Source organism: Neolamprologus brichardi, unplaced genomic scaffold (assembly GCF_056152115.1).
Source record: "Neolamprologus brichardi isolate AB-2024 unplaced genomic scaffold, ASM5615211v1 NODE_ptg000063l+_length_572389_cov_1, whole genome shotgun sequence".
NCBI lineage: Eukaryota > Metazoa > Chordata > Actinopteri > Cichliformes > Cichlidae > Neolamprologus > Neolamprologus brichardi.
This window is the reverse complement of record NW_028270054.1, coordinates 115,955-131,232: the sequence shown is the minus strand read 5'-3', so window position 1 is coordinate 131,232 and position 15,278 is coordinate 115,955. Positions and strand designations below refer to the sequence as shown.

At 38.8% G+C, this 15,278-nt stretch overlaps 2 protein-coding genes and 1 long non-coding RNA gene across 3 annotated transcripts; 1 reads left to right on the top strand and 2 right to left on the bottom strand.

Annotated features, from left to right (window-relative positions):
- Nucleotides 1–770: 770 nt before the first annotated feature.
- LOC148095648 (uncharacterized) lies at nt 771–3,152 on the bottom strand. Its single transcript, XR_015717639.1, has 3 exons — nt 2,794–3,152; nt 1,305–1,381; nt 771–905 (listed from the first exon to the last, which is right to left on the bottom strand). It is a non-coding gene; the product is annotated as an uncharacterized LOC148095648 (long non-coding RNA).
- A 1,695-nt stretch (nt 3,153–4,847) lies between these two features.
- On the top strand, nt 4,848–7,271 carry LOC148095647 (uncharacterized). The gene is made up of 4 exons (XM_087837048.1): nt 4,848–5,324; nt 6,021–6,089; nt 6,258–6,404; nt 7,053–7,271. Exons 1-4 carry the CDS (start codon nt 4,866–4,868, stop codon nt 7,269–7,271), a joined length of 894 nt encoding a protein of 297 aa, XP_087693174.1. The 5' UTR covers nt 4,848–4,865.
- A 5,652-nt stretch (nt 7,272–12,923) lies between these two features.
- LOC148095646 (ATP-dependent DNA helicase PIF1-like) lies at nt 12,924–14,325 on the bottom strand. The gene is made up of 2 exons (XM_087837047.1): nt 13,618–14,325; nt 12,924–13,487 (listed from the first exon to the last, which is right to left on the bottom strand). The coding sequence occupies exons 1-2, from the start codon at nt 14,179–14,181 to the stop codon at nt 13,347–13,349; spliced, it is 705 nt and encodes a 234-aa protein (XP_087693173.1). The 5' UTR covers nt 14,182–14,325; the 3' UTR covers nt 12,924–13,346.
- Between the last annotated feature and the right edge of the window lie 953 nt (nt 14,326–15,278).

The following is a 15,278-nucleotide window of genomic DNA, read 5'->3' as shown; positions in this document are numbered from 1 at the left end:
CATCTTTAAATCACCTGTACTCTTTTAAGACCACACAATAGAAATCAAATTATTTTTAAGAGAGAAGTGCATCAGTGTGTGAACATGAAAGTAACACCAGTCCCTGCTCTCTCTGATGCTGCTGTTAACTTTGTGTCAACATAGTCGATACAAGTGACTTTTACAGAGAGACAAGGTGCCATTCTTAGTTGAAGGTATCTGAAGTGAACATAATTCCTCACATAAAGACACTTTATCTCAAGCAGTCCAAACGGTGGCTGTGCAGATGGATCAAAGATCAACCCATCTGGTGAGGAACCAAGCCAGGGAGTGTCAGGGTGGACAACGAGGCCATGAGGCCTATAGTTAAAGTTTTTCAATTTGCAGTTTTCTCCAGCTGCGTTAAACTCCATGTCTGTCCATGTGCTCACGTCTGCAGTCTGTCTCGTTCCTTTGAGGATTCTCTCTGCACAGTTTCACCCCTCATATAACAAACCTCTTAAACATGAAGATGTAATCTTGGCCTGTGGAGCTAATGCCACTCCTGGTCAGCTGCCTGTTCTCCTGTTGCTGTCTCAATCTTATTTGCCTTGTCGTCTGTGCTTTCAAGGTGGAAGAGTTCATCCTCACTGCAGACATGCACACACTCTGTGGGGTCCAGCCTGTACTCACAGTGTAGAGTAGCAGTGGCAGGTAAAGAGGAGGATCTTGGTAAATGTTTACAGATGTTGTGGCTAATTTGGGCTGCTGGTAAGAAAGCACACTCACCAATGCTGTCTCAACACAGGTTTTCTCATCACTGATGCCCATGGTTGCTGTTAGAGGTCAATCTGTTACATCAAAGTCTTTGCATGATTCTCCAGTGTTTAGCAAGGAGATGTGAAGTGGGTCACCAGCCAAGTTGTTGTACAGTTTATTTCTGTTAGCTGAAATTTCACATAGCACATAATAATATGAGGGTAAAATGAGGCACTGTTAAAGTCATCTGTGCAATAATGACAATAATAATAATATCAATAATAACAACAACAACAATATATACACTTAAAAACTACCCCACACACAATAGTTTTTCACCTGAGCACTTAAAGTTAGAGCACTTTATTCATCACTTTTAACTGGATTGTCAACGTCTGACAGTTTTTGGTCTGTTTACAAGTTTTACTGTTTATGTTTGTTTGTCTTTACTTTTGTGAATAGCTGCTATAGGATGTATATATAATTATATTAATTATATTTAAACATTGCACTTTCTATTGTGCTTGGAGCATGTTACCTGACTGTTGTACACTAATATTGTATATAACAGCAGCTTACTATCTCACCTGATTCCTCCTTCCATGACTCGATTGAGCCTTGGTCTGGTGATGACTATTTTAATATCTGGCCCTGGTTCCAACCCCTGAAAAAAAGCAATAACATTTTTTTTTTAAAATACTTCTCAAACAAGCATATAACATATTATTTATTGCAGGTTAGAAAAGAACATTAAAGGGTCAGGCCTGAATATGAATCTCAGTGCTGTTTGGGTTTGTCCCACTGTTGCTCTGTCTCGGTGTAGGTGTCAAGAGACAACCTGCAGCTTCATTTCTGATTGAAAGAGCAAGGCTCACACTGCGATTTTGTCAGTCGCGCGATTCAGCTCCTGCTCAAACTGTACGATTGACTCGCAGGGGTTAGAAGTTCGTAGGTCACGATGCAGGTCTCACACTATACGACCCGATGCTCTGATGCGACCCGAGTGCTCACACTGTGCGTCCATAAAATGAAGGTTATAACAGAAATTCTGTCGCTCGCTCTCCCTCTCTGTCTTTCACGCACACAGACACGCACACCACCGCCATCAACTTTGCTAAATTGCTAATGAAAAACACTGATCAGGCAGCTGTGATTGAGCAGCAATGTCTATCCAACTATTTTCACGGTTGTTGTGGTCGTGATAATTTTGTGAGGCCACATCGAAAAGGCTCGGATGAGCTTTCCAAAGTTTTACAAACAGGTTTGAAATCCTCAGGACCAAGCGATGGATGATCGGGAGCTGGTCGTGAGGTGTTAATCGCTTCTCGTTACCCCACGTATACTACACGACGCACGATGAAGGCCAAAATCGGGCCATCGCCAAAACGGTCGCACGACTCAAAAATCGGCTCAAAATGGGCAAAAAATAATAATAATAATAAAAAAAAAAATCGCACAGTGTAAGCCCAGACAACACATTGCCAGCTACACACCAACACTGATCAGAAATAAAGACAACAGGGTCCCGAACCTCTGCTCTGTCTGCACTAAAGCACATAGAGAGGCAGTCTTACACACAATGGCTATACAATAATTCAGAGGCAGAGGCCTATGACATCCACCAGGTACAAAGAGGGCTAGATGATGGCACTCAAACTCCCAACAAACATAGATGTTTACATCGATGCTGTAACTGCAATAAGTTAGTTAATTAACCAATTCGCACTACAACCTGGTTTGCCTCTTACCTGTAATTATTTTTATTTAATTTAATAACTGTACAGTACTCTCTGTTTATAGTAACCATTGTCCTTAATGTAAATATGTAAGAAAAATTGTGTATGTTTCTGTTCCGTGTCCTGTGTACTGTTTGTTTGTATATTTGTCTTTTTGGCTGCTGTTACAACCAAATTTCCAAATTTGTGGGACAATTAAAGGATTATTCTATTCTATTCTAACAGAGCCTCAACATGTTCTCACTGTAATTTCCCCTCATGAATGAATTTATGCTGCACTAATCTGAATGTTCGGAGGGAAATCAAACACATTTTACTGGCAGTACTCAAGCTGACTTACCTTTGTTTGAATGACGACGTATTCACAACGTGGAGTCTAAAAATAGCCAAATCTTGTAACCAACCATTGGTTAATCGGATATGCGCCTCCAGACATTTATAATTGCAAAACTGGTTCGCTGTGTATGCGCTGACTCCACAGGTACGGAAATATATCAGGCTTCGGGGTTTCTGCTCCACTGCCGTTTTTTCATACGGGTCCACGTTTCCAATGCACGCTATTTTTTGCAGGTACCGTCTCTTCGCATCCGACACAATCTGAGTCTATAAAGTTCTTTTTGTTTTGAGCTGCTTTTAAGTACGGTTTGTATCTTCCTTCCAAACGAGTGTGTTTGTTTTGATTCATGGCCTGATAAAATGGTGGCATGCTCCCACAATGCATTGCGGCGTGACGTCAACTCCAAAGCCCTATAACTGATTTTATAAATCTCAAATTTTACGTTTGAGATTTATAAAATAGTAATGATAATTCCATGATTAAAATTAGACGAGTTAAACAATAACAAACAAAAAAAAACAAAACAGTGATAACATAAAATCAACACAAGGCAGTCCAATCATGAAACACAATCGTAGTTAGCCAATCAGGGCGGGTGACAACAGATTACGTCACAAGTTGCAATTTAAAGACCGGCGGGAACCTTATTTGATGTTTCTTGATTTTTCTAAGAGACTTCGAGGGACTATACTGTTCTTAACAACTTCGGATAACGTAAGTATTGGATTTTGAGGGTTTTTTTCTTTTACTACCTTTATAATATGTATAATACAATATAGGGCAAGACACAAGATCTTGCCATTTAACTTGCTGTCAATATAAAGACTGTCAAAGTACCAAAATTTAATCTGACTTTTCTTTCTTTTTCCTATGTTACGTTTCTATTGCAGAGAAATTCATTATCGATAAATTCACATTTACTATTGACAGTAATGTATTCGTGGGTGTCATAGTTGATGAACTTATTGTCTCATGGGTATTTAATTGAAAAAAGATCTAAATGTATTAATGAAAAATAATTTCAGTCCTAATTTTTTGTATGAAATATTAAGATCTTAACGAATTTGACAAATCTTCAAGATCTATAACAGTTTTATAAACTTTAAGATGTTAAGTTTGAGCTGTGAGTATCTAAAATTGCTTAAGGCTGGCACTCTCCCCTGGCAACAACACTTTCTAGCACTTTCTCAATTAAGCTATACAAAAACTGAATAACCAATAGGAATTAAGCTAAAAGAGTTAAACAAAAACCTAATGGAAACCATATTCTGAATAACTTCATCTCCCACAATGCCTCAGAGACATTTCTCATCAAAAAAAAGCCATTTTCTGCACAGTTACAAGGGGTGAGACTGAAGTGAAAACAGGGTACATTACTGTCGTTCTATTGGCTCAAATGATTAACACAGGGGACCAATAGAAAGAGAGCCACAGAGACTATGCAAGTGCATTATGTTTATGTGTGTGTGTGTGTGTGTGTATGTGTGTGTGTGGGGGGGTTAAAGTATACTGAAACAACAAACAATTTAGGCATTTCAATAAAGTTAAATCATCTCTGCTCTTTAGAAATTCAAAGCCACAGACCAAATTATGAATTGTGAATAGAACTGTAATTTCACTGTTTCACTTCAGCAGCATCAATCTTTGCATAGATAATCTTCATATGATGATTTCTTGTTTATTGTCAGTATTTTCAAAGGAGATTATATGCTAGAAAATACAAAAAATAAATGAATAACAATTTGGTGAGAAAAAAACATTGAGTTTGAGTTCAGTCCTAAGTTACTTTCACCAACTTGTCTCTGCTGTAATATTCAGATTAATTCATAGAAGTCTTAGAACTGTTAGCTTTATTTTAAAACCAACATTGTATAATATCAAAAAAATACTTTTAGACAGGCCTGTGTTTTTGGCCTGTCACTTTTAAGCAGGAACCTCAGAAAGGTATTTATGAGTTTTGTTTGACATCAGAAAGTAAAAAGACAAAAGCTACACGTGTTACCATATTATATGACCCTTGCTATAACAGAAATGTATTAACCCCTTAATATTTTTTGTGTTGCTTTTTTTTCAGAATGGCTTTGACAAAGCTTCTGAACAACCGCCCTGACACGCCGTATTTCCGGCCGCCCCCACTGCACATGAAAATTTTAAAGTCCTGTGACCAGCTAAAAGTCATTAGCTGGGAGTTCAAAGATGGAACGCCAACACCCCTGATAACAAAGAAGAACACCATTGCGGCAATCACCGATGGCCAGACTCTGACAAAGATCACAATGTTTGAAGAATATGCCTCTAAGGTCCAGGTGGGGGGGTCATACGTTATGAGAGGCCACGAACTCAGGGGCACAGGCCCCCCTTACATCATCACTGTCACAGCCAGGACACAATTTTTTAAGGCACCGACCCTAAGTGTGAGGGAAGGTCTTGTAAAAGAAGCAGAGGATCTTCTGGATCCTCTTGCTCCTCTCACCGCACTCAAGATGAGCTCCACAAAAGAGGGACTCATGACAGTTCAAGGGGAGGTGGTGGAGGTAAGTATTTGTGGTTCCATAAGAATTTATATGGATTTAGGTTTCCAAATAACCCATTATTGCCGGTATTTTTTACAGTTAAAATTTTTGCTGTCAAGCAGAGACTAAATTCTGTTAAGATTGTTAAGCACAATTTTTAAAAAATATTTTCCTCAGACCATTTCTGGTATTTTTGCAGCCAATTTGCATTGTGCCTACGTACATTTGTGTTGTAAGGGCTAGATTTTAATGAACAGTCTCTACTTGATAATAAAAACAAACAAAATAATTATTTTATACACTTCTGTATACAAATTCGCACAAAAGTCTTCATCTAAATATATCCTTTATAATAAAAATAAAAGCAGATACAACAGAAATGGTCAGAAAGTACCCTGAATTGGGCATAATGGAAAACAAATAGATTTTGTATACCTGAAACTGGCAAACTTTTCATTTATGTTGCTGTCACTTAAACTAAGTTGCAAAATGTATTGTTTATAGAAGGATTTCCTACAACCTGTTTCATAATCACAGTATATGAAAAACATCCTAATAACCGATACAGATAAAACTGCTTCTGATAAGATAAATGGCATGTGCAGAATACTTAACAACAACCATAACATAATCTAAACAGATTACTGAAGAAATAAAAACACATCACAGATAACTACACTGACTATTACTGACATTAAATTTCAATTTACTTTTCAGTTTTCTGCTGTAAAGAAGGTGCTGTCGGGAAAACAACACATTCCCCTTAAAAATCTGCAGCTGAAGGAGGTAATGGTGGAATTTAAGTTTTATATTGAAAATGGTTAAACTAATGTGACAAATTTGACATTGCTGGTACAGAATGTATGAGGCTGTGAGCCTTTTTTTCTAGTTACTGGACTTGTTATTATTTAATTAATTAATGAATCTTTAATTCTGTCATGTTTGTGATTTCAGGATGGTTTTACGATGACAATCTGCCTCTGGAGGGAGGCAGCTGCTAACAACTTCAACGTGGGAGACCACATCAGCGTCTCTCACGTTAAGCAGAAACAGTCCTCTTATGGTGTACATCTTCATAGTACCGCATTTACAAAGATTGAGGTATGAAGAAGCTAAACCTTTGTTTGTCTTATCAACAAATGTTTAAAACTATGTTTTCAAATTTGACATAACATTATATATATTATATTATCTTACACACACGCGCGCGCGCGCACACACACACACACACACACACACACACACACTAGATAGATAGATAGATAAATTCACCACTCGCCCCTGCGGGCGGTCAATCCTTCAAGCTCGGGTCCTCTACCAGAGACCTGGGAGCTTGTGGGTCCTGCGCAGTATCTTAGCTGTTCCTAGAACTGCACTTTTCTGGACAGAGATCCCGCACCACTATGTCCGGTTGGTTAGCCAACCGGATATATTGGTGCGCAGTCCTGGGAACAGCTAAGATACTGCGCAGAACCCTCAAGCTCCCAGGCCTCTGGTAGAGGACCCGAGCTTGAAGGTTTGACCACCCGCAGGGGCGAGCGGGGTATTTTTTCTCCAGGTGAACATAATTAACCATTTTGGAATTTACTTACCTGGATGATTGAGCATGCATCAAGACATAATGTGTGTATGTATGTGTCTTGGTGACTTAGTGAAACCACGTGATGACCATAGGTTTTCTTTTTTTCTTGTTGGATAAAAAAACCCAACGTTTTCTGGGCTAAATGTGTGCCTATGCTGTGTCAACAGACAAAAGTCGAGGAGAGGGCTGACATCCTTATCATTGGTGTGGCCACGGCAGAAATGCCAAACCAGTTGGAGGTGTTGCTGGAGGATGGAAAGACCCTTTACATCAAAAGTGACCTGTGGAGTCCTTTTGATAAGGAGCTGGAGGAGGCAGCAATCAAAGCTACTATTAAAACAAAGGGAAACCAAATTGTACATATTCAAAAATATCAATGTGAATAATTTAAACAAAATGTACAGTTCACTTTTGTTCACTTTGTTCAAAAATGTGTATTGTATTTTATAACTTAAAAAGAATGAATTTTTTTTCCTATCAGTATTTATAATTTGTAATGACATTTTGTTAAGTTCTCTACTATAGTTAACAGTATTAGTATTTTACAGTGTTAAGTATTTATATATTAAAAATTCTACATAATAATCTTATATTTGTGTTTGTTTTTAATTTTTAGAACACTGGAAGGCTATAAAATGTTGTTTTTAAAAAAAAGAAGAATAACAGAACAGATCAAGGCTTAATGTTGAATTTTGTAGATAATAAAGGGGGCAGGTCTATAAACAATATTTGATTTGTACCTTTTGAAAAAGCCAACAAATTCCTTTCATTATTGATTTTAACATTCCTGCTCTTTTAATTTTTAATTCAAATAATTGTGGAAGGGCAAAATGATGAACTCGAGATTTCTGGGTGGATATGATATCAATTAGAATAGAATAGATTAGAATAATCATTTAATTGTCCCACAAGGGGAAATGTGGTTGTATCAGCAGCACAAAAAAACCCCCACATATACAAACAGAACAGGACACAGAACAGAAACACAATTGTTACATATTTACATCATGGACAATAGTTACCAAAGCAGAGTACAGTACAGTTGTTAAAATTTGATACAGATCGGGTGCAAACAGAGCAGGATACTGAAAAATGTTTAAATAGTTAGGAATATTTAGAATAATTAGAAAACTGCAGATTGTGTATCGTACTTTTGCATTAAAAAGTAGACATGTAACTCCCAATAAGTGGGTGTATATATAAACTGAGAAAAGTAATGTACATAGGTGTAGATCAGCAGGTGGTTCTCCTGAAACCAGTGGACTCAGTACAGACCTGTGGTGATGACAACTATGGCAGAATTGTCAGAGAACTTCTGTTGGTGGCAACGTGGGGAGGTGATGGAGAAGTCTGCAGTCTAGGAGGTGAAGAGGAACAGATCCAGCACAGTTCCTTGTGAGGCCGCTGTACAGTAGACAGTGTATCAGAGACACAGCCCTGTGTCATCACATACTGTGGGCGTTCTGTGAGGTAGTCCAGTATCCACTGGGACATGTGGTGGTCCACTCCTGATAGCTCCAGCTTGTCCCTCAGAAGTCGTGGCTGAATGTTTTTGAAAGCACTGGAGAAATCAAAGAACATGATCCTCACAGTACATCCAGGCTTCTCCGGGTGAGTCAGAGCTCGGTGCACGAGGTAGATGATGTCATCCTCCACCCCAAAGCCAGGCTGGTAAGCAAACTGCAGCGGATCCAGTGAAGACCTCACCAAGGGGCGCAGATGGTTTAGAACCAACCTCCCGAGGGTCTTCATCAGATGTGATGTCAGGGAGGACAGGGAGATGTGATTAAAATTGCCAGAGTTCATGAAAAGGGCCAGAGGGTGCTGTGTTTGGAGTATGCTGGTTACAGTGTGCAGCTAATGTTGGGTCATAGCTGCCAATTCATCCACTTTGTAGGGGAGAGATCTCACGTTCCCCATAATAACAGATGAAATTGCTGGCCGGTACCTCTTAACCTTGCTGCGAGGCCTGATCCCGGCCTGAGTACTGCGCTCTAGGCAGAACAGCGGAAGCGCCGAGGGCTAACAGCTGCTGGCTAACAACAGATCCCTGCTGTAAAGAATGTGAGGTTGGATCTCCATGCGCTCTCCGGACACAGATGCCGTGAAAAATGCAATAAGAAAAACAATTGTCCATAAAAGTCTGAGCTCCATTGTGGGAGATCAGTCCACAAAAGAAAAGCTCAGTCCACAGTCCTAAGTGGGAGCTCAGTCCACAGTCCACAATAGAAAAACAAAAACAAGATTCACAAGAACAACAATGAAACAAATATTAAAGGGAAAAAAGGACTCTGTCAGGCTGGAGCTGCTGATACTGGCTGCCAGCTCGGAGTGGCGCCTGAAGCTTTTTTTAAAGGCATTCACAGGCAGTGAATTAAAACAGACATTCACATGTGCATATTTAAAGAAACGGGAAAAAAAATAAAGAACGTTAAAGTTGTGGAATAAATAACATTGAAAATTAATTGAATAATAATTAATAAATAATTGAAAAACTGCCCCGTGTTAGAGAGTGACTTATGATAAGTTATTGCTTGGTTTAACTTTACTACTAACAGCTTTATGGTTCTTGTCTGAAAACTCAAGTCAGCTGTGTCACTCAAAAGTAATGATAAACAGAAACACATATCACTGAATGTGACCGTCATGAACTGACCAAATTAATCTAAAATCTATACAAACAATTGAAGCATCCATTGGAATTGTGAATATATCCTTGTTTGCCATGTTTATGTTCACAGGCTATTAATTAAAAAAATTATACATATACATATATATATTTATACATGGGAAGTGAGAAGCAAAATATGTTCTCTGATTTGTTGGAGTTTTTTGCACATACCGTGTGGCAAGGATAAACAACATATTCAAATGCCACTTTAAAATTTTCAAAAGCTTCTTTTTTCAATTCGTTTACAGTTTCCTGATTTGATGATAAATATGGTACCAAACTAAGGAATACTGTTGAAATGAAGTTCACATTGTGATATATTTCACGTATGGAGAGTCACACAGCTGAACAATTGATGTGCATATTTAAAGAAACAGGGATAAAATAAAGAACATTGTTGTGGAATAAATTATATTGAAAAATAATCAATGTTAGAGAGTGACTTATGATTAGATAATATTTGGGTTAACTTTAACTGTTACAGCTTTTCACATAGTACTGTGACCAGGATGAAAGTCATCATGAAGTAGCTGTAAACAGTAGACTCATTAACATGAATATTATGGTTCTAGTCTGACTCATGTCAGCTGTGTGACCTCATAAAATAATAAACAGAAACACACAGCACTGGATGAGACCTTCATGAACTTTTCAAACAGACTTAATGGGTCAAACTATATGTCTGACCCATTATCTATATATATATTAGAGCAGCGGTCCCCAACCTTTTTTGCGCCATGGACCGGTTTATGCCCGACAATATTTTCACGGACCGGCCTTTAAGGTGTCGCGAATAAATACAACAAAATAAAACTAGTACCGGTACCGAAAAAAACAAAATTTATTCCTAACACACATGAAAAGACCCAGGAAAACCGAGTTAACGATAAAAACGTTAACAAAATAACGCTAAAAACCAATAAAAACCCTGAAAACCATACATTTCACACCTGAGCCTTAACTCTTGCGGCCCGGTACCAAACGACTCACGGACCGGTACCAGTCCAAGGCCCGGGGGTTGGGGACCGCTGTATTAGAGCAGTCTAAGCACAGATGTGGAAAACCACTGTTACACCTATTCTATACTCATGTACTTACTGACACCCCATACTAAGACAATATTCATACAAACACACATTGAGATTTCTTTACTTATCCTCTTAAACACTTTCTTTTTTTGAGATTGTGTAATCTCTATAAAGAATATAGATTCTGATTTAAATGTTCATAATAACCAAATGATCTTTATTGTGCATCCTACAATTTAAGATTTAGAGCTGTGTGTTTGTACAAATGCAGGTTGCTATACTTATAGACTAAAATTACACTAATCCACTATTTACCCAAACAAGTTACGTTGTTTGGGTAAATAGATTGGGATTTTTCTACAACATAATTATTCAACAATCAAAAATACAAAACAATATATGTGCACATTAATCCAAAGTTTAGTTTTATATGTCCGATATTGTTTGTAAAATCTGGTGACACAAACAGAGTCAAAAATTCATTGTTGGTATGACATGTGGCTCTATTTACCTTTGAACAATGATGTGCTGCTAAAAAAATAATATGTTAATTAAAAATGTTTTTGTTTAGTAAAAGGACTGAAATCACAAGGAAACTGTCACCTTAAAGCCTCATTTTAAATACCATCACAAACAGATGTTTTCCACGCAGTTAACAAAGCTCCAGCACATCCGATCACTGCATCTGAATCTAAAAGAACACAAAAACATATCAAATATAATTTACACAATGGAAGACTTTTGATTTAATAAATAAGCTGAAAAAAGTGTTACCGTTGAATATTTGTGGGAAAAATCTGATGCTACCACAAGAATGCAAAGTCACACTGGAAACGATGACAGGCTTGCAGCCCTGTCTTCCTGGAGTGAGGTGCCTGATTAGTAGCAGTGAGGTGACAGAAGTTGGTGTCTAAAAGAGCGGTCAAACACTGACACTCTGTCCACTTGTGTAGAGTCTAAGAAGCTGGAATGCAGGCACACTGTACAAGCTTGTTCTAAAAAAATACAGAAAAAAACAACAACATTTCATTAGTATTAAGGCATAAAAACTACAAACAAGTTATACAATGAGAAAATTTTAAAATACCTCATACGTGCTGCAGGCCAATAACCAGAATCCAGAGCAATCTCACACCATGTGAGTGTGAGATTGGTGAAGATAGACACAAGTTCAAGTGATGAGGTTTGAATGTCTCAGTTTGGAAACTGAAAAACTCAGAAGACAGCAATACCTGCACAGAGAGAAGAGGTAGGAAAAAAAAACATAGATTTTTCATCCATAATGTGAATTAAAAGTCATAAAGTGCCAACTAGTTTAATTATTTGAGTGTGGAATTATTTATGAAATAAACAGGGTTTAAATGAATCAATTAATTAAATTAAAAGCTCTGACTTGTATTTTGTTTTTATCAAAGATAAAGAATCATACCTCTCTCTGCTCTGTAGATCACTGGACTCTGACAGGAAGTACAGTTTCCTCAGTATGAGTCATCCTTGATGGTTTCAGAGGTGTCGACTGTGGCAGCATAGTGATGGTCTCTAGATTAGGCAGGAGGTCAGGTGATGTGATCTTCTCCATTGAAGACACACTGGTATGGCAGTTCATAAAACAGCAGTGTCTGTGTGACATGTAGTTATCTGTGCAGTCCAGCACTGATGGATCAGGTTCAGATCGGCAGTTCATGAAGATGATGTTACGATGTTGTTGTTTTAGCTGAGGTGACGTTTGAAGGTTTTGCCACAAAGGAGACATGACTGTGTGTGCCCTGTCTGAAGAAAATAAACCTACAAAACATAAAGTGCTTTTAACACTACCCACCCTCCCCACCCACCCATCTCAGCCCCCAAGTGTCAATATAATGCTGGTATGGGGTGTCAGTTAGTAAATCTACTTAGTGCATCAGAAAGTATGGGCTACACCTAAAGCCCATGCTTTCTGATGTCTTTGCAGCTATTTCCAGCTGCTCAGAGAATTCTGACTTGGCCTTTATCCACCCAAACCCAAACCCACCCGGATAAAGGCCAAGTCAGAAAATTGATGCAGAAACTTTCCATTTACATCTAAATCAGTTTTTATAAACATTCTGTTACCTGTAAAAAATATTTTTCTCCACTAAATGTATTAATACAGAAATCTCTGGTAGCCTAAGGATAGTTTAAAACTTTTTACATTTTTTTGTACCTGTAAAACATGATCAACAAAAACTCTTGATGATAACAGAAGGCAGACAATTTTTTCAATGAAAAGTCTTTTTCATACTCTACAATCAGTAAACTGTAAAAAAAAAAAACATGATCTGTAATTGTTTCAAAACTCACCAGACGACTTCATGATTGGCTCGAGGACAGGACACAAAACACAGGGTTGTGGTAACTGTAATATGATCTCAGGACACCTGAATGTAGACGTTGCTGTGGCCGAGAAAGAAAAATGAGGTCAAGCAGGGTGTTCTTGTCTGTAGTGGCAGAAGTGATCAGCTGTGAATACCCTCTAGATTGAAACTGCTCCAGAATCTGTTTTCTTCCACTCTGCAACTGGTTTTCATTAAAATCTCCACACACAATTATTGGGTGACAGTCCATTATTTCAAGTGAATCTAAAAGACTTACCAGGTTTTGCATGAACGGTGTCAAACTGTAGTCAGGGGGTCTGTACACAACCGCAATGAGCGCAGGGAATGGAGCCTGAACCTTCAACACTAAAAACTCAAGATCAGTGACATTATGCAGATACTGTTTTACCTGAACCTGAAAATGATTCCTCAAATACACAACAACTCCACCACCACTTCTGCTGGCCATGTGAGGAAAGTTTGTGTAGGACACATGTCTGTTGCGTTTGAACATGGTGTAGCCGTCCAAATGAAGACTGTCTGCAACAAAGGAGCCTTGGAGGTGAGACTCTGTGAGACACAAAACATCTGCTAAACACATTTCATGATGACTCTTGATGTCACTGATGTGAGATGGCAAACCCTCTGTATTGTGATGGATCAGTGTAAGAGTGTCAGGTCTGCTGGCTGTTTCTCTGACCTGAAGAAGAGGCATCATTTCCTCAACACTGGCTTGTCTCATGGTTTGGAGCGCTGCAGTTACCTCGGGATTGGCGTAAATCTTTTTCTCATCCAAGTCCTGTAAATACAGTCCACTGAGAGACGTCACCCTGCTGAGAGCAACATAAGCCATACCCGGTTCAAAAATGTTCTTCATTGAAACTACAGCTGTCTGTGTTGTAAGACCCTGGGTTTTGTGAATTGTGCAGGCGAATGCTAGCTTTACAGGAAACTGTCTGCGTACCGCTCCTTTAAACTTCAGACTCTCCTCTGCTCTCTCAATGTAAACCAGATCATCAGATGCTGCATTAGCACTGCGGTTGTGTCTCATAGGCTGCCGGTTGTCCATTCTGAGCCCCAATTTAATTATTTGTCCATCATTTTCAGATCTCACCACCTTTATCAGTATACCAAAAGCACCGTTGACCAAACCGTTTAGTGTGTCCAAATTTCTGGTCAGCATGACTCGAGCTCCTTCAGCGACGTTCAGGGTGTCGGGTAAATCATTTCGCCCACCTGTAAATGGTTTGTCTCTTCGTGCCATTCTGCCTGTACGTTTATCCTTCTGGAAATCGTCTGCAGTGATGATTATGATGTTTGAATGAAGCTTCTTCAGGGTATCTGTGTTATGGGATTCCACATTCTTGTTGGTGGCATAAATGTGTAAGACCTCAGTTGGACATTCTTCTGGTGCAGTCACAGCCTGTGACAACAAATCTTTGTCGCACTGAGAAAGCTCATCTGTCTTTTCTTTTACTCTAATCCTGTTCAACATCTCTGCAAAGGCCACATCATCTTTCTGACGCATGATCTCGGTTAGAGTGATCATCTGAAAATGTTCCTGCCATAGGTCAATCTGTTCTGGATCATAAACACAGAGAGGTTTAGACTGTCGCACTGGTGGCAGCTGGTAAAAATCTCCAACAGCTAAAACTGACATTCCACCAAAAGGTCTTTGAGTACCTTTGATTTGTTTCAGTCTTGCATCCACATAAGCAAAAAGGGGTTTTGAAACCATCGAAATCTCATCAATGACAATAATTTCTGCATTCATCAGCTCAGATCTGACTTCATCCAGTTGATTACCAAGTCCTTGAATGGGTGGTTTCAGACTCCTGGGTAGTTTCAGTAGAGAATGTAATGTAGAGCCATTGATAGAAAAAGCTGCTGTACCGGTAAATGACGTCAGTAAAACAGTTGGATTTGATATGTCAGCTTCTTCTGCATTAGCAGGCAGTCTGCTCAGGATCTTTGATGCTTCAGAGTGAATACATTTAATCAGATGTGACTTTCCAGTTCCTGCACCACCGTTGATATAGAAGAAAAATGGATCTGGGTTCAAACCACAAACTCGCTGAATACACCAGTCTCTTATAGCATAGAACACACAGGCCTGCTTCTGGTTCAGATTCTGATACATGACACGTACCACAGCTGGATCTACTGCAGGTTGTTCTCTGATGGCTCTGATCTCTGTTACAGCATCAGACTGACGACTGTAGTCGGGAACATTCTCCTGTTCGTTCTCATCATCATCATGTCTCTCAGGAAGATTCTCATCACATTGCAACCTCACAACTTCAGATTCAGGAGCAAGATTACACCATTCATCGATCACAACATCCCTATTTTGTTCAAACT